The sequence below is a fragment of the Somniosus microcephalus genome, unplaced genomic scaffold, assembly GCF_052327205.1.
Source record: "Somniosus microcephalus isolate GS21.2 unplaced genomic scaffold, FLI_Smic_1.0 unresolved_chr3, whole genome shotgun sequence".
In the NCBI taxonomy this organism is placed as follows: domain Eukaryota; kingdom Metazoa; phylum Chordata; class Chondrichthyes; order Squaliformes; family Somniosidae; genus Somniosus; species Somniosus microcephalus.
Genome location: NW_028225181.1, coordinates 55027391 through 55045722, shown reverse-complemented (window position 1 = coordinate 55045722; position 18332 = coordinate 55027391). Strand labels below are relative to the sequence as shown.

Here is an 18332-nt window from a genome sequence, read left to right as displayed (position 1 = left end):
TTAGGACGGGTGTTTGACCCAACGGCAAGGGGGCAAGAACGGCCGATATATTTCCAAGTCAGGACGGTGTGTGACTTGGAGGGGAACTTGGAGGTGGTGGTGTTCCCATGCGCCTGCTGCCCTTGTCCTTCTAGCTGGAAGAGGCCGCGGGTTTGGGAGGTGCTGCCGAAGAAGCCTTGGCGAGTTGCTGCAGTGCATCTTGTAGATGGTACACACTGCAGCCACGCTTTTTAAAAATTCGTTTATGGGATGTGGGCGTCGCTGGGCAAGGCCAGCATTTCTTGCCCTCCCTAATCGCCCTTCGGAAGGTGGTGGTGAGCTGCCTTCTTGAACCGCTGCAGTCCGCGTGGTGAAGGTGCTTCCACAGTGCTGTTAGGAAGTGAGTTCCAGGATGCCAATGAAGCAGGCTGCTTTGTCCTGGATGGTGTCGAGCTTGATTGTTGCTCCAGCTGCATTCAGGTGGTTTATATATAGACTAACAGATACCCGGGAGTGAGTTACAGGCTGGAATCTAATCGAGGAGTTCAGGGGGTTTATATATAGATTAACAGATACCCGGTAGTGAGTTACAGGCTGGAATCTAATCGAGGGGTTCGGGGGGTTTATATGTAGACTAACAGATACCCGGGAGTGAGTTACAGGCTGGAATCTAATCGAGGGGTTCGGGGGTTTATATATAGAATAACAGAAACCAGGGCGTGAGTTACAGGCTGGAATCTATTCGAGGGGTTCGGGGGGTTTATATACAGAATAACAGATACCCGGGAGTGAGTTACAGGCTGGAATCTAATCGAGGGGTTTATATATAGAATAACAGATACCCGGGGTTGAGTTACATGCTGAATCTGATCGAGAGGTTCGGGGGGGTTTTATATATAGAATAACAGATACTAAGGAGTGAATTACAGGCTGGAATCTAATCGAGGGGTTCGGGGGGGGTTTATATATAGAATAACAGATTCCCAGGAGTGAGTTACAGGCTGGAATCTAATCGAGGGGTTCAGGGGGTTTATATATAGCGTAACAGATACCCGGAAGTGAGTTACAGGCTGGAATCTAATTGAGGGGTTTATATATAGCATAATAGATACCCGGGAGTGAGTTACAGGCTGGAATCTAATCGAGGGGTTCGGGGGGTTTATATATAGAATAACAGATTCCCGGGAGTGAGTTACAGGCTGGAATTTGATCGTGGGGTTCGGGTGGTTTATATATAGAAATAACAGATACCCGGGAGTGAGTTACAGGCTGGAATCTAATCGAGGAGTTCAAGGGGTTTATATATAGATTAACAGATACCCGGGAGTGAGTTACAGGCTGCAATCTAATCGAGGAGTTCGGGGGGTTTATATATAGATTAACAGATACCCGGGAGTGAGTTACAGGCTGGAATCTAATCGACAGGTTCGGGGGGGTTTATATATAGATTAACAGATACCCGGGAGTGAGTTACAGGCTGCAATCTAATCGAGGGGTTCAGGGGGTTTATATATAGAATAACCGATACCCGGGAGTGAGTTACAGGCTGGAATCTAATCGAGGGGTTCGGGGGGGGTTTATATATAGATTAACAGGTACCCGGGAGTGAGTTACAGGCTGGAATCTAATCGAGGGGTTCCGGGGTTTATATATAGACTAACAGATACCCGGGAGTGAGTTACAGGCTGGAATCTAATCGAGGGGTTTATATGGAGAATAGATAGCCGTGAATGTGTTTTTTTACATTTGTTCATGCTGTTAGGGAGTGAGTTCCAGGATTTTGACCCAGCGACGATGAAGGATCAGCCGATATATTTCCAAGTCAGGATGGTGGGGAACTTGGAGGTGGTGGTGTTCCCATGCGCCTGCTGCCCTTGTCTTTCTAGGTGGAAGAGGTCGCGGGTCTGGGAGGTGCTGCCGAAGAAGCCTTGGCGAGTTGCTGCAGTGCATCTTGTAGATGGTACACACTGCAGCCACGGTGCGCCGGTGGTGGAGGGAGCGAATGTTTAAGGTGGTGGATGGGGTGCCAATCAAGCGGGCTGTTTTGTCCTGGATGGTGTCAAGTTTCTTGAGTGCTGTTGGAGCTGCACTCATCCAGGCAAGTGGAGAGTATTCCATCACACTCCTGACTTGTGCCTTGTAGATGGTAGAAAGGCTTTGGGGAAGTCAGGAGGTGAGACACTCGCCGCAGAATACCCAGCCTCTGACCTGCTCTTGTTGCCACAGTATTTACGTGGCTGGTCCAGTTAAGTTTCTGGTCAATGGTGGCCCCCAGGATGTTGATGGTGGGGGATTCGGCGATGGTAATGCTGTTGAATGTCAAGGGGCGGTGGTTAGACTCTCGCTTGTTGGAGATGGTCATTGCCTGGCACTTCTGTGGCGCGAATGTTACCTGCCACTTATCGGCCCAAGGCTGAACGTCATCCAGGTCTTGTTGCATGCGGGCATGGACTGCTTCATTATCTGAGGAGTTGTGAATGGCGCTGAACACTGTGCAGTCATCAGCGAACATCCCCATTTCTGACCTTATGTTGGAGGGAAGGTCATTGATGAAGCAGCTGACGATGGTTGGGCCTAGGGCACTGCCCTGAGGAACTCCTGCAGCGATGTCCTGGGGCGGTGATGATTGAAATCCAACCACAGGCTATAATCTAATCGAGGGGTTCGGGGGGGTTTATATAAAGAATAAGATACCCAGGAGTTTGTTACAGGTTGAAATCTAATCGGTGGGGGTTTATATATAGAATAACAGATACCGGGGAGTGAGTTACAGGCTGGAATCTAATCGAGGGGTTCGGGGAGGTTTATATATAGAACAGATACCCGGGAGTGAGTTACAGGCTGGAATCTAATCGAGGGGTTCGGGGGTTTATATATAGAATAACAGATACCCGGGAGTGAGTTACAGGCTGGAATCTAATCGAGGGGTTCGGGGAGGTTTATATATAGAACAGATACCCGGGAGTGAGTTACAGGCTGGAATCTAATCGAGGGGTTCGGGGGTTTATATATAGAATAACAGATACCCGGGAGTGAGTTACAGGCTGGAATCTAATCGAGGGGTTCGGGGAGGTTTATATATAGAACAGATACCCGGGAGTGAGTTACAGGCTGGAATCTAATCGAGGGGTTCGGGGGTTTATATATAGAATAACAGATACCTGGGAGTGAGTTACAGGCTGGAATCTGATCAAGCTGCTATAACCAGACAGGGACACCTCTAATCCCCCTGACCATGACCATTTCTTGTTCAGTCAGTTCTTGTCTCTCTCTCTGATTGTGTTGCAGGGTTCCTTGGCGGAGGGGGGGGTTTAGTACCCTGATCTCCCCCTGCCCCAGTATCCAGTCTGCTGACCTGGGTATTCCCCAGGGGTTGAGACTGGGCAGGCTGGTGTCCTCGAAGTTCATATGAAACGGACCCAGTCAAGATTTGGTCTCACTTTACTGCACTTTACACAGACGGATCCAATATATACACTGACACACACACATATATATATATATAGATAGATCTCAGTAAACGCTGTGGAGGTTCCAGTGCTGGCTTCAAACCGGAGCCAGGTGAATGGCAATGTAGGGCTAGGGGTGAGGGTTAACACTGTAGGGCATGGTCTAGGGATAGGGGTGAGGGTGAACACTGTTAGGGTTAACACTGATAGGGTTAGGGTTAGCACTGTTACGGTTAGGGGCAGGATTAACACGGTGCGGGTTAGGGTCAGGGGTTAGGGTTAACACTGTTAAGGTTAGGGGTTAGGGTCAGGGTTAACAGTGTTAAGGTTAGGGGTTAGGGTTAACAGTGTTAAGGTTAGGGTTAACACTGTTAAGGTTAGGGGTAGGATCAGGGTTAACACTGTTAAGGTTAGGGGTTAGGGTCAGGGTTAACATTGTGAGTCCTTCGTCTCCCTCTGTCTGGGGCTGCATTTGACCACAGGCCCTCGGAGGGATGAAAGTTCAAGTGTCTGACCCAGCCAGCCGAGGCCAATACCATAATTCGGGAGGGAGGAGGGGGATTGGGAGAGGGGGAAGTCCAGTTATTGTGACAGACAGGGCTCAGAACTGCACCCAATCGGATTGCTGCGATGCTTCAGCCGTCTCGGAACTGAAACAGAAACAGAGAAAAGTATCTTATTAAAAACCACTGCCTTAATTAAGGATTTTAGTTTGTCAGTATTTATAGGGGGTCCCCGGGAGTGTGTCCGTATTGACAGGGGGTCCCCGGGAGTGTGTCAGTATTTACAGGGGGTCCCCGGGAGTGTGTCCGTATTTACAGGGGGTCCCCGGGAGTGTGTCAGTATTTACAGGGGGTCCCCGGGGGTGTGTCCGTATTTACAGGGGGTCCCCGGGAGTGTATCAGTATTTACAGAGGGTCCCCGGGAGTGTGTCAGTATTTACAGGGGGTCCCCGGGAGTGTGTCAGTATTTACAGGGGGTCCCCGGGAGTGTGTCCGTATTTACAGGGGGTCCCCGGGAGTGTGTCCGTATTTACAGGGGGTCCCCGGGAGTGTGTCAGTATTTACAGGGGGTCCCCGGGAGTGTGTCAGTATTTACAGGGGGTCCCCGGGGAGTGTGTCAGTATTTACAGGGGGTCCCCGGGAGTGTGTCTGTATTTACAGGGGGTCCCCGGGAGTGTGTCAGTATTTACAGGGGGTCCCCGAGAGTGTGTCAGTATTTACAGGGGGTCCCCGGGAGTGTGTCGGTATTTACAGGGGGTCCCCGGGAGTGCGGGTATTTACAGAGGGTCCCTGGGAGTGTGTCAGTATTTACAGGGGGTCCCCGGGAGTGCGGGTATTTACAGAGGGTCCCCGGGAGTGTGTCAGTATTTACAGGGGGTCCCCGGGAGTGTCAGTATTTACAGGTGGTCCCCGGGAGTGTGTCAGAATTTACAGGGGGTCCCCGGGAGTGTGTCCATATTTACAGGGGGTCCCCGGGAGTGTGTCCGTATTTACAGGGGGTCCCCGGGAGTGTGTCCGTATTTACAGGGGGTCCCCGGGAGTGTCAGTATTTACAGGGGGTCCCCGGGAGTGTGTCCGTATTTACAGGGGGTCCCCGGGAGTGTGTCGGTATTTACAGAGAGCCCCTGGAGTGTGTCGGTATTTACAGGGGGTCCCCGGGAGTGTGTCAGTATTTACAGGGGGTCCCCGGGAGTGTGTCCGTATTTACAGGGGGTCCCCGGGAGTGTGTCCGTATTTACAGGGGGTCCCCAGGAGTGTGTCAGTATTTACAGGGGGTCCCCGGGAGTGTGTCAGTATTTACAGGGGGTCCCCGGGAGTGTGTCCGTATTTACAGGGGGTCCCCGGGAGTGTGTCAGTATTTACAGGGGGTCCCCGGGAGTGTGTCAGTATTTACAGGGGGGCCCCGGGAGTGTGTCGGTATTTACAGGGGGTCCCCGGGAGTGTGTCCGTATTTACAGGGGGTCCCCGGGAGTGTGTCGGTATTTACAGAGAGCCCCTGGAGTGTGTCGGTATTTACAGGGGGTCCCCGGGAGTGTGTCAGTATTTACAGGGGGTCCCCGGGAGTGTGTCAGTATTTACAGGGGGTCCCCGGGAGTGCGGGTATTTACAGAGGGTCCCCGGGAGTGTGTCAGTATTTACAGAGGGTCCCCGGGAGTGTGTCAGTATTTACAGGTGGTCCCCGGGAGTGTGTCGGTATTTACAGGGGGTCCCCGGGAGTGTGTCGGTATTTACAGGGGGTCCCCAGGAGTGTGTCAGTATTTACAGGGGGTCCCCGGGAGTGTGTCAGTATTTACAGGGGGTCCCCAGGAGTGTGTCAGTATTTACAGGGGGTCCCCGGGAGTGTGTCAGTATTTACAGGGGGTCCCCGGGAGTGCGGGTATTTACAGAGGGTCCCCGGGAGTGTGTCAGTATTTACAGAGGGTCCCCGGAAGTGTGTCAGTATTTACAGGGGGTCCCCGGGAGTGTGTCAGTATTTACAGGTGGTCCCCGGGAGTGTGTCCGTATTTACAGGGGGTCCCCGGGAGTGTGTCGGTATTTACAGAGAGCCCCTGGAGTGTGTCGGTATTTACAGGGGGTCCCCGGGAGTGTGTCAGTATTTACAGGGGGTCCCCGGGAGTGTGTCAGTATTTACAGGGGGTCCCCGGGAGTGTGTCAGTATTTACAGGGGGTCCCCGGGAGTGCGGGTATTTACAGAGGGTCCCCGGGAGTGTATCAGTATTTACAGAGGGTCCCCGTGAGTGTGTCAGTATTTACAGGGGGTCCCCGGGAGTGTGTCGGTATTTACAGGGGATCCCCGGGAGTGTGTCAGTATTTACAGGGAGTCCCCGGGAATGTGTCAGTATTTACAGGGGGTCCCCGGGAGTGTGTCGGTATTTACAGAGGATTCCTGGGAGTGTGTCAGTATTTACAGAGGGTCCCCGGGAGTGTGTCAGTCTTTACAGGGATCCCGCGAGTGTGTCAGATATACAGAGAGCTCGGGGAGTGTGTCAATATTTACAGGGAGCTCCGGGATTGTGTCGGTATTTACAGAGGGTCCCCAGGAGTGTGTCAGTATTTACAGAGGGTCCCCGGGAGTGTGTCAGTATTTACAGAGGGTCCCCGGGAGTGTGTCAGTCTTTACAGGGATCCCGCGAGTGTGTCAGATATACAGAGAGCTCGGGGAGTGTGTCAATATTTACAGGGAGCTCCGGGATTGTGTCGGTATTTACAGAGGGTCCCCAGGAGTGTGTTAGTATTTACAGAGGGTCCCCGGGAGTGTGTCAGTATTTACAGAGGGTCCCCGGGAGTGTGTCAGTATTTACAGAGGGTCCCCGGGAGTGTGTCAGTATTTACAGAGATCTCCGGGAGTGTGTCCGAATTTACAAGGAGCCTCGGGAGTGTGTTGGCATTTAGAGTGAGTCCCTGGGGAGTGTGTCGGTATTTACAGGGAGCCCCAGGAGTGTGTCAGTATTTACAGAGAGCTCCGGGAGTGTGTCAGTATTTACAGGGAGCCCCGGGAGCGTGTCAGTATTTACAGGGAGCTCCGGGAGTGTGTCAGTATTTACAGAGGGTCCGCGGGAGTGTGTCGGTATTTACAGAGGGTCCCCGGGCGTGTGTCAGTATTTACAGGGAGCCCCGGGAGTGTGTCGGTATTTACAGAGGGTCCCGTGGAGTGTGTCAGTATTTACAGAGGGTCCCCAGGAGTGTGTCAGTATTTGCAGGGAGCCCCGGGAGTGTGTCGCTATTTAGAGGGAGCCCCGGGAGTGCGTTGGCATTGAAAGTGAGTCCCTGGGGAGTGTGTTGGTATTTACAGGGAGTCCCTGGGGAGTGTGTTGGTATTTACAGGGAGTCCCTGGGGAGTGTGTTGGTATTTACAGGGAGACCCTGGGGAGTGTGTCGGTATTTACAGGGAGCCCCGGGAGTGTGTCGGTATTTACAGGGAGCCCCTGGGGAGTGTGTCGGTATTTACAGGGAGTCCCTGGGGAGTGTGTCGGTATTTACAGGGAGCCCCGGGAGTGTGTCGATATTTAGAGGGAGCCCCGGGAGTGTGTCGATATTTAGAGGGAGCCCCGGGAGTGCTTTGGCATTTAAAGTGAGTCCCTGGGGAGTGTGTCGGTATTTACAGGGAGTCCCTGGGGAGTGTGTCGATATTTAGAGGGAGCCCCGGGAGTGTGTCGATATTTAGAGGGAGCCCCGGGAGTGCTTTGGCATTTAAAGTGAGTCCCTGGGGAGTGTGTCGGTATTTACAGGGAGTCCCTGGGGAGTGTGTCGATATTTAGAGGGAGCCCCGGGAGTGTGTCGATATTTAGAGGGGGCCCCGGGAGTGCTTTGGCATTTAAAGTGAGTCCCTGGGGAGTGTGTCGGTATTTACAGGGAGTCCCTGGGGAGTGTGTCGGTATTTACAGGGAGTCCCTGGGGAGTGTGTCGGTATTTACAGGGAGCCCCGGGAGTGTGTCGGTATTTACAGGGAGTGCCTGGGGAGTGTGTTGGTATTTACAGGGAGTCCCTGGGGAGTGTGTCGGTATTTACAGGGAGTCCCTGGGGAGTGTGTCGGTATTTACAGGGAGTCCCTGGGGAGTGTGTCGGTATTTACAGGGAGGCCCGGGAGTGTGTCGGTATTTACAGGGAGTGCCTGGGGAGTGTGTTGGTATTTACAGGGAGTCCCTGGGGAGTGTGTCGGTATTTACAGGGAGTGCCTGGGGAGTGTGTCGGTATTTACAGGGAGCCCCGGGAGTGTGTCGGTATTTACAGGGAGTGCCTGGGGAGTGTGTCGGTATTTACAGGGAGCCCTGGGAGTGTGTTGGTATTTACAGGGAGTCCCTGGGGAGTGTGTCGGTATTTACAGGGAGCCCCGGGAGTGTGTCGGTATTTACAGGGAGTCCCTGGGGAGTGTGTCGGTATTTACAGGGAGTCCCTGGGGAGTATGTCGGTATTTACAGGGAGTCCCGGGAGTGTGTCGGTATTTACAAGGAGCCCCGGGAGTATGTTGGTATTTACAGGGAGTCCCTGGGGAGTGTGTCGGTATTTACAGGGAGTGCCTGGGGAGTGTGTCGGTATTTACAGGGAGTGCCTGGGGAGTGTGTCGGTATTTACAGGGAGTGCCTGGGGAGTGTGTCGGTATTTACAGGGAGTCGCTGGGGAGTATGTCGGTATTTACAGGGAGTGCCTGGGGAGTGTGTCGGTATTTACAGGGAGCCCCGGGAGTGTGTCGGTATTTACAGGGAGTCCCTGGGGAGTGTGTCGGTATTTACAGGGAGTGCCTGGGGAGTGTGTTGGTATTTACAGGAAGTGCCTGGGGAGTGTGTCGGTATTTACAGGGAGTCCCTGGGGAGTGTGTTGGTATTTACAGGAAGTGCCTGGGGAGTGTGTTGGTATTTACAGGAAGTGCCTGGGGAGTGTGTTGGTATTTACAGGAAGTGCCTGGGGAGTGTGTCGGTATTTACAGGGAGCCCCGAGAGTGTGTCGGTATTTACAGGGAGCCCCGGGAGTGTGTTGGTATTTACAGGGAGTCCTGGGAGTGTGTTGGTATTTACAGGGAGTGCCTGGGGAGTGTGTCGGTATTTACAGGGAGCCCCGGGAGTGTGTCGGTATTTACAGGGAGTCCCTGGGGAGTGTGTCGGTATTTACAGGGAGTCCCTGGGGAGTGTGTCGGTATTTACAGGGAGTGCCTGGGGAGTGTGTCGGTATTTACAGGGAGTCCCTGGGGAGTGTGTTGGTATTTACAGGGAGTCCCTGGGGAGTGTGTCGGTATTTACAGGGAGTGCCTGGGGAGTGTGTCGGTATTTACAGGGAGTCCCTGGGGAGTGTGTCGGTATTTACAGGGAGTCCCTGGGGAGTGTGTCGGTATTTACAGGGAGCCCCGGGAGTGTGTTGGTATTTACAGGGAGTCGCTGGGGAGTGTGTCGGTATTTACAGGGAGTCGCTGGGGAGTATGTCGGTATTTACAGGGAGCCCCGGGAGTGTGTCGATATTTACAGGGAGTCCCTGGGGAGTGTGTCGGTATTTACAGGGAGCCCTGGGAGTGTGTCGGTATTTACAGGGAGTCGCTGGGAGTGTGTCGGTATTTACAGGGAGTCGCTGGGGAGTGTGTCGGTATTTACAGGGAGTGCCTGGGGAGTGTGTCGGTATTTACAGGGAGCCCTGGGGAGTGTGTCGGTATTTACAGGGAGTCGCTGGGGAGTGTGTCGGTATTTACAGGGAGTCCCTGGGGAGTGTGTCGGTATTTACAGGGAGTGCCTGGGGAGTGTGTCGGTATTTACAGGGAGCCCCGGGAGTGTGTCGGTATTTACAGGGAGTGCCTGGGGAGTGTGTCGGTATTTACAGGGAGTGCCTGGGGAGTGTGTCGGTATTTACAGGGAGCCCCGGGAGTGTGTTGGTATTTACAGGGAGTGCCTGGGGAGTGTGTCGGTATTTACAGGGAGCCCTGGGAGTGTGTCGGTATTTACAGGGAGTCCCTGGGGAGTGTGTCGGTATTTACAGGGAGCCCTGGGAGTGTGTTGGTATTTACAGGGAGTCCCTGGGGAGTGTGTCGGTATTTACAGGGAGCCCCGGGAGTGTGTCGATATTTAGAGGGAGCCCCGGGAGTGTGTCGATATTTAGAGGGAGCCCCGGGAGTGCTTTGGCATTTAAAGTGAGTGCCTGGGGAGTATGTCGGTATTTACAGGGAGCCCCGGGAGTATGTTGGTATTTACAGTGAGTCCCTGGGGAGTGTGTCGGTATTTACAGGGAGCCCCGGGAGTGTGTCGGTATTTACAGGGAGTGCCTGGGGAGTGTGTCGGTATTTACAGGGAGTCCCTGGGGAGTGTGTCGGTATTTACAGGGAGTCCCTGGGGAGTGTGTCGGTATTTACAGGGAGTCCCTGGGGAGTGTGTCGGTATTTACAGGGAGTCCCTGGGGAGTGTGTCGGTATTTACAGGGAGTCCCTGGGGAGTGTGTCGGTATTTACAGGGAGCCCCGGGAGTGTGTCGATATTTAGAGGGAGCCCCGGGAGTGTGTCGATATTTAGAGGGAGCCCCGGGAGTGCTTTGGCATTTAAAGTGAGTCCCTGGGGAGTGTGTCGGTATTTACAGGGAGTCCCTGGGGAGTGTGTCGATATTTAGAGGGAGCCCCGGGAGTGTGTCGATATTTAGAGGGAGCCCCGGGAGTGCTTTGGCATTTAAAGTGAGTCCCTGGGGAGTGTGTCGGTATTTACAGGGAGTCCCTGGGGAGTGTGTCGATATTTAGAGGGAGCCCCGGGAGTGTGTCGATATTTAGAGGGGGCCCCGGGAGTGCTTTGGCATTTAAAGTGAGTCCCTGGGGAGTGTGTCGGTATTTACAGGGAGTCCCTGGGGAGTGTGTCGGTATTTACAGGGAGTCCCTGGGGAGTGTGTCGGTATTTACAGGGAGCCCCGGGAGCGTGTCGGTATTTACAGGGAGTGCCTCGGGAGTGTGTTGGTATTTACAGGGAGTCCCTGGGGAGTGTGTCGGTATTTACAGGGAGTGCCTGGGGAGTGTGTCGGTATTTACAGGGAGCCCCGGGAGTGTGTCGGTATTTACAGGGAGCCCCGGGAGTGTGTCGGTATTTACAGGGAGTGCCTGGGGAGTGTGTTGGTATTTACAGGGAGTCCCTGGGGAGTGCGTCGGTATTTACAGGGAGCCCCGGGAGTGTGTCGGTATTTACAGGGAGTCCCTGGGGAGTGTGTCGGTATTTACAGGGAGTCCCGGGAGTGTGTCGTTATTTACAGGGAGCCCCGGGAGTATGTCGGTATTTACAGGGAGTCGCTGGGGAGTGTGTCGGTATTTACAGGGAGTCCCGGGAGTATGTTGGTATTTACAGGGAGTCCCTGGGGAGTATGTCGGTATTTACAGGGAGTGCCTGGGGAGTGTGTCGGTATTTACAGGGAGTGCCTGGGGAGTGTGTCGGTATTTACAGGGAGCCCTGGGAGTATGTCGGTATTTACAGGGAGCCCTGGGGAGTGTGTCGGTATTTACAGGGAGTCGCTGGGGAGTATGTCGGTATTTACAGGGAGTGCCTGGGGAGTGTGTCGGTATTTACAGGGAGCCCCGGGAGTGTGTCGGTATTTACAGGGAGTCCCTGGGGAGTGTGTTGGTATTTACAGGAAGTGCCTGGGGAGTGTGTCGGTATTTACAGGGAGCCCCGAGAGTGTGTCGGTATTTACAGGGAGCCCCGGGAGTGTGTTGGTATTTACAGGGAGCCCCGGGAGTGTGTTGGTATTTACAGGGAGTCCTGGGAGTGTGTTGGTATTTACAGGGAGTGCCTGGGGAGTGTGTCGGTATTTACAGGGAGCCCCGGGAGTGTGTCGGTATTTACAGGGAGTGCCTGGGGAGTGTGTCGGTATTTACAGGGAGTCCCTGGGGAGTGTGTCGGTATTTACAGGGAGTGCCTGGGGAGTGTGTCGGTATTTACAGGGAGTCCCTGGGGAGTGTGTCGGTATTTACAGGGAGTCCCTGGGGAGTGTGTCGGTATTTACAGGGAGTGCCTGGGGAGTGTGTCGGTATTTACAGGGAGTCCCTGGGGAGTATGTTGGTATTTACAGGGAGTCCCTGGGGAGTGTGTCGATATTTACAAGGAGTCCCTGGGGAGTGTGTCGGTATTTACAGGGAGTCCCTGGGGAGTGTGTCGGTATTTACAGGGAGTCCCTGGGGAGTATGTCGGTATTTACAGGGAGCCCCAGGAGTGTGTCGGTATTTACAGGGAGCCCCGGGAGTGTGTCGGTATTTACAGGGAGTCCTGGGAGTATGTCGGTATTTACAGGGAGTCCCTGGGGAGTGTGTTGGTATTTACAGGGAGCCCCAGGAGTGTGTCGGTATTTACAGGGAGCCCCGGGAGTGTGTCGGTATTTACAGGGAGTCCTGGGAGTATGTCGGTATTTACAGGGAGCCCCGGGAGTGTGTCGGTATTTACAGGGAGTCCCTGGGGAGTGTGTCGATATTTACAGGGAGTCGCTGGGGAGTGTGTCGGTATTTACAGGGAGTCGCTGGGGAGTATGTCGGTATTTACAGGGAGCCCCGGGAGTGTGTCGGTATTTACAGGGAGTCGCTGGGGAGTGTGTCGATATTTACAGGGAGTTCCTGGGGAGTGTGTCGGTATTTACAGGGAGCCCTGGGAGTGTGTCGGTATTTACAGGGAGTCGCTGGGAGTGTGTCGGTATTTACAGGGAGTCGCTGGGGAGTGTGTCGGTATTTACAGGGAGTGCCTGGGGAGTGTGTCGGTATTTACAGGGAGCCCTGGGGAGTGTGTCGGTATTTACAGGGAGTCGCTGGGGAGTGTGTCGGTATTTACAGGCAGTCCCTGGGGAGTGTGTCGGTATTTACAGGGAGTGCCTGGGGAGTGTGTCGGTATTTACAGGGAGCCCCGGGAGTGTGTCGGTATTTACAGGGAGTGCCTGGGGAGTGTGTCGGTATTTACAGGGAGTGCCTGGGGAGTGTGTCGGTATTTACAGGGAGCCCCGGGAGTGTGTTGGTATTTACAGGGAGTGCCTGGGGAGTGTGTCGGTATTTACAGGGAGCCCTGGGAGTGTGTCGGTATTTACAGGGAGTCCCTGGGGAGTGTGTCGGTATTTACAGGAAGTCCCTGGGAGTGTGTCGGTATTTACAGGGAGTGCCTGGGGAGTGTGTTGGTATTTACAGGGAGCCCTGGGAGTGTGTCGGTATTTACAGGGAGCCCTGGGAGTGTGTCGGTATTTACAGGGAGTCCCTGGGGAGTGTGTCGGTATTTACAGGGAGCCCTGGGAGTGTGTTGGTATTTACAGGGAGTCCCTGGGGAGTGTGTCGGTATTTACAGGGAGCCCCGGGAGTGTGTCGATATTTAGAGGGAGCCCCGGGAGTGTGTCGATATTTAGAGGGAGCCCCGGGAGTGTGTCGATATTTAGAGGAAGCCCCGGGAGTGCTTTGGCATTTAAAGTGAGTGCCTGGGGAGTATGTCGGTATTTACAGGGAGCCCCGGGAGTATGTTGGTATTTACAGTGAGTCCCTGGGGAGTGTGTCGGTATTTACAGGGAGCCCCGGGAGTGTGTCGGTATTTACAGGGAGTGCCTGGGGAGTGTGTCGGTATTTACAGGGAGTCCCTGGGGAGTGTGTCGGTATTTACAGGGAGCCCCTGGGGAGTGTGTCGGTATTTACAGGGAGTCGCTGGGGAGTGTGTCGGTATTTACAGGGAGTCGCTGGGGAGTGTGTCGGTATTTACAGGGAGCCCCGGGAGTGTGTCGATATTTACAGGGAGTCCCTGGGGAGTGTGTCGGTATTTACAGGGAGTCCCTGGGGAGTATGTTGGTATTTACAGGGAGCCCCGGGAGTGTGTCAGTATTTACAGGGAGTCCCCAGGAGTGTGTCGGTATTTACAGGGAGTCCCTGGGGAGTGTGTCGGTATTTACAGGGAGTCCCTGGGGAGTGTGTCGGTATTTACAGGGAGTCCCTGGGGAGTGTGTCAGTATTTACAGGGAGCCCTGGGAGTGTGTCGGTATTTACAGGGAGCCCTGGGAGTGTGTCGGTATTTACAGGGAGCCCCGGGAGTGTGTCGGTATTTACAGGGAGCCCTGGGAGTGTGTCGGTATTTACAGGGAGCCCCGGGAGTGTGTCGATATTTACAGGGAGCCCCGGGAGTGTGTCGATATTTAGAGGGAGCCCCGGGAGTGTGTTGGTATTTACAGGGAGTCCCGGGAGTGTGTCGGTATTTACAGGGAGCCCCAGGAGTGTGTCGGTATTTACAGGGAGCCCCGGGAGTGTGTTAGTATTTACAGGGTTTCTACGGGAGTGCATCACTATTTAGAGAGAGCTCCAGGAGTGCGTCGGTATTTACAGGGGGCTCCAGGAGTGTGTTAGTATTCACAGGGTTTCTACGGGAGTGCATCACTATTTAGAGAGAGCTCCAGGAGTGTGTCGGTATTTACAGGGAGCCCCAGGAGTGTGTCGATATTTAGAGGGAGCCCCGGGAGTGTGTCGATATTTAGAGGGAGCCCCGGGAGTGCTTTGGCATTTAAAGTGAGTGCCTGGGGAGTATGTCGGTATTTACAGGGAGCCCCGGGAGTATGTTGGTATTTACAGTGAGTCCCTGGGGAGTGTGTCGGTATTTACAGGGAGCCCCGGGAGTGTGTCGGTATTTACAGGGAGTGCCTGGGGAGTGTGTCGGTATTTACAGGGAGTCCCTGGGGAGTGTGTCGGTATTTACAGGGAGTGCCTGGGGAGTGTGTCGGTATTTACAGGGAGTCCCTGGGGAGTGTGTCGGTATTTACAGGGAGTCCCTGGGGAGTGTGTCGGTATTTACAGGGAGTGCCTGGGAAGTGTGTTGGTATTTACAGGGAGTCCCTGGGGAGTATGTTGGTATTTACAGGGAGTCCCTGGGGAGTGTGTCGATATTTACAGGGAGTCGCTGGGGAGTGTGTCGGTATTTACAGGGAGTCGCTGGGGAGTGTGTCGGTATTTACAGGGAGCCCTGGGGAGTGTGTCGGTATTTACAGGGAGCCCTGGGGAGTGTGTCGGTATTTACAGGGAGTCCCTGGGGAGTGTGTCGGTATTTACAGGGAGTCCCTGGGGAGTGTGTCGGTATTTACAGGGAGTCCCTGGGGAGTGTGTCGGTATTTACAGGGAGCCCCGGGAGTGTGTCGGTATTTACAGGGAGTCCTGGGAGTATGTCGGTATTTACAGGGAGTCCCTGGGGAGTGTGTCGATATTTACAGGGAGTCCCTGGGGAGTGTGTTGGTATTTACAGGGAGCCCTGGGAGTATGTCGGTATTTACAGGGAGTCCCTGGGGAGTGTGTCGATATTTACAGGGAGTCGCTGGGGAGTGTGTCGGTATTTACAGGGAGTCCCTGGGGAGTGTGTCGGTATTTACAGGGAGTCCCTGGGGAGTATGTCGGTATTTACAGGGAGCCCCGGGAGTGTGTCGATATTTACAGGGAGTCCCTGGGGAGTGTGTCGGTATTTACAGGGAGCCCTGGGAGTGTGTCGGTATTTACAGGGAGTCCCTGGGAGTGTGTCGGTATTTACAGGGAGTCGCTGGGGAGTGTGTCGGTATTTACAGGGAGTCGCTGGGGAGTGTGTCGGTATTTACAGGGAGTGCCTGGGGAGTGTGTCGGTATTTACAGGGAGCCCTGGGGAGTGTGTCGGTATTTACAGGGAGTCGCTGGGGAGTGTGTCGGTATTTACAGGGAGTCCCTGGGGAGTGTGTCGGTATTTACAGGGAGTGCCTGGGGAGTGTGTCAGTATTTGCAGGGAGCCCCGGGAGTGTGTCGGTATTTACAGGGAGTGCCTGGGGAGTGTGTCGGTATTTACAGGGAGTGCCTGGGGAGTGTGTCGGTATTTACAGGGAGCCCCGGGAGTGTGTCGGTATTTACAGGGAGTGCCTGGGGAGTGTGTCGGTATTTACAGGGAGCCCTGGGGAGTGTGTCGGTATTTACAGGGAGTCCCTGGGGAGTGTGTCGGTATTTACAGGGAGTGCCTGGGGAGTGTGTCGGTATTTGCAGGGAGCCCCGGGAGTGTGTCGGTATTTACAGGGAGTGCCTGGGGAGTGTGTCGGTATTTACAGGGAGTGCCTGGGGAGTGTGTCGGTATTTACAGGGAGCCCCGGGAGTGTGTCGGTATTTACAGGGAGTGCCTGGGGAGTGTGTCGGTATTTACAGGGAGCCCCGGGAGTGTGTCGGTATTTACAGGGAGTCCCTGGGGAGTGTGTCGGTATTTACAGGGAGTCCCTGGGGAGTGTGTCGGTATTTACAGGGAGTGCCTGGGGAGTGTGTCGGTATTTACAGGGAGTCCCTGGGGAGTGTGTCGGTATTTACAGGGAGTCCCTGGGGAGTGTGTCGGTATTTACAGGGAGTCCCTGGGGAGTGTGTCGGTATTTACAGGGAGTCCCTGGGGAGTGTGTTGGTATTTACAGGGAGCCCTGGGAGTATGTCGGTATTTACAGGGAGTCCCTGGGGAGTGTGTCGATATTTACAGGGAGTCGCTGGGGAGTGTGTCGGTATTTACAGGGAGTCGCTGGGGAGTATGTCGGTATTTACAGGGAGCCCCGGGAGTGTGTCGATATTTACAGGGAGTCCCTGGGGAGTGTGTCGGTATTTACAGGGAGCCCCGGGAGTGTGTCGATATTTACAGGGAGTCCCTGGGAGTGTGTTGGTATTTACAGGGAGCCCTGGGAGTGTGTCGGTATTTACAGGGAGTGCCTGGGAGTGTGTCGGTATTTACAGGGAGCCCCGGGAGTGTGTCGGTATTTACAGGGAGCCCCGGGAGTGTGTCGATATTTACAGGGAGTCCCTGGGAGTGTGTTGGTATTTACAGGGAGCCCCGGGAGTGTGTCGGTATTTACAGGGAGTCCCTGGGGAGTGTGTCGGTATTTACAGGGAGCCCCTGGGGAGTGTGTCGGTATTTACAGGGAGCCCTGGGGAGTGTGTCGGTATTTACAGGGAGTCCCTGGGGAGTGTGTTGGTATTTACAGGGAGTCCCTGGGGAGTGTGTCGGTATTTACAGGGAGCCCTGGGAGTGTGTTGGTATTTACAGGGAGTCCCTGGGGAGTGTGTCGGTATTTACAGGGAGTCGCTGGGGAGTGTGTCGGTATTTACAGGGAGTCGCTGGGGAGTGTGTCGGTATTTACAGGGAGCCCTGGGGAGTGTGTCGGTATTTACAGGGAGCCCTGGGAGTGTGTCGGTATTTACAGGGAGCCCCGGGAGTGTGTCGGTATTTACAGGGAGTGCCTGGGGAGTGTGTCGGTATTTACAGGGAGTCCCTGGGGAGTGTGTCGGTATTTACAGGGAGTCCCTGGGGAGTGTGTCGGTATTTACAGGGAGTCCCTGGGGAGTGTGTTGGTATTTACAGGGAGCCCTGGGAGTATGTCGGTATTTACAGGGAGTCCCTGGGGAGTGTGTCGATATTTACAGGGAGTCGCTGGGGAGTGTGTCGGTATTTACAGGGAGTCGCTGGGGAGTATGTCGGTATTTACAGGGAGCCCCGGGAGTGTGTCGATATTTACAGGGAGTCCCTGGGGAGTGTGTCGGTATTTACAGGGAGCCCCGGGAGTGTGTCGATATTTACAGGGAGTCCCTGGGGAGTGTGTCGGTATTTACAGGGAGCCCTGGGAGTGTGTCGGTATTTACAGGGAGTCCCTGGGGAGTGTGTCGGTATTTACAGGGAGCCCCGGGAGTGTGTCGATATTTACAGGGAGTCCCTGGGGAGTGTGTCGGTATTTACAGGGAGCCCCGGGAGTGTGTCGATATTTACAGGGAGTCCCTGGGGAGTGTGTCGGTATTTACAGGGAGCCCCGGGAGTGTGTCGGTATTTACAGGGAGTCCCTGGGAGTGTGTTGGTATTTACAGGGAGCCCCAGGAGTGTGTCGGTATTTACAGGGAGTCCCTGGGGAGTGTGTCGGTATTTACAGGGAGCCCTGGGAGTGTGTCGGTATTTACAGGGAGTCCCTGGGGAGTGTGTCGGTATTTACAGGGAGCCCTGGGGAGTGTGTCGGTATTTACAGGGAGTCCCTGGGGAGTGTGTCGGTATTTACAGGGAGCCCTGGGGAGTGTGTCGGTATTTACAGGGAGTCGCTGGGGAGTGTGTCGGTATTTACAGGGAGCCCTGGGGAGTATGTCGGTATTTACAGGGAGTCCCTGGGGAGTGTGTCGGTATTTACAGGGAGTCCCTGGGGAGTGTGTCGGTATTTACAGGGAGCCCTGGGGAGTGTGTCGGTATTTACAGGGAGCCCTGGGGAGTATGTCGGTATTTACAGGGAGTCCCTGGGGAGTGTGTCGGTATTTACAGGGAGCCCTGGGGAGTGTGTTGGTATTTACAGGGAGTCCCTGGGGAGTGTGTCGGTATTTACAGGGAGCCCTGGGAGTGTGTTGGTATTTACAGGGAGTCCCTGGGGAGTGTGTCGGTATTTACAGGGAGTCGCTGGGGAGTGTGTTGGTATTTACAGGGAGTCGCTGGGGAGTGTGTCGG

The 18332-nt window shown here is 54.4% G+C and overlaps 1 protein-coding gene across 1 annotated transcript in view; it reads right to left on the bottom strand.

Annotated features, from left to right (window-relative positions):
* Window positions 1-3404: 3404 nt before the first annotated feature.
* LOC147091457 (adaptin ear-binding coat-associated protein 1-like) overlaps window positions 3405-18332 on the bottom strand; it is a 51998-nt gene continuing 37070 nt past the window's right edge. The window contains exon 7 of the mRNA XM_085976602.1: window positions 3405-4078. Within this exon, the coding sequence (XP_085832728.1) occupies window positions 4030-4078 (49 nt within the window). The 3' untranslated portion in view covers window positions 3405-4029. The remainder of the gene's footprint in view (window positions 4079-18332) is intronic.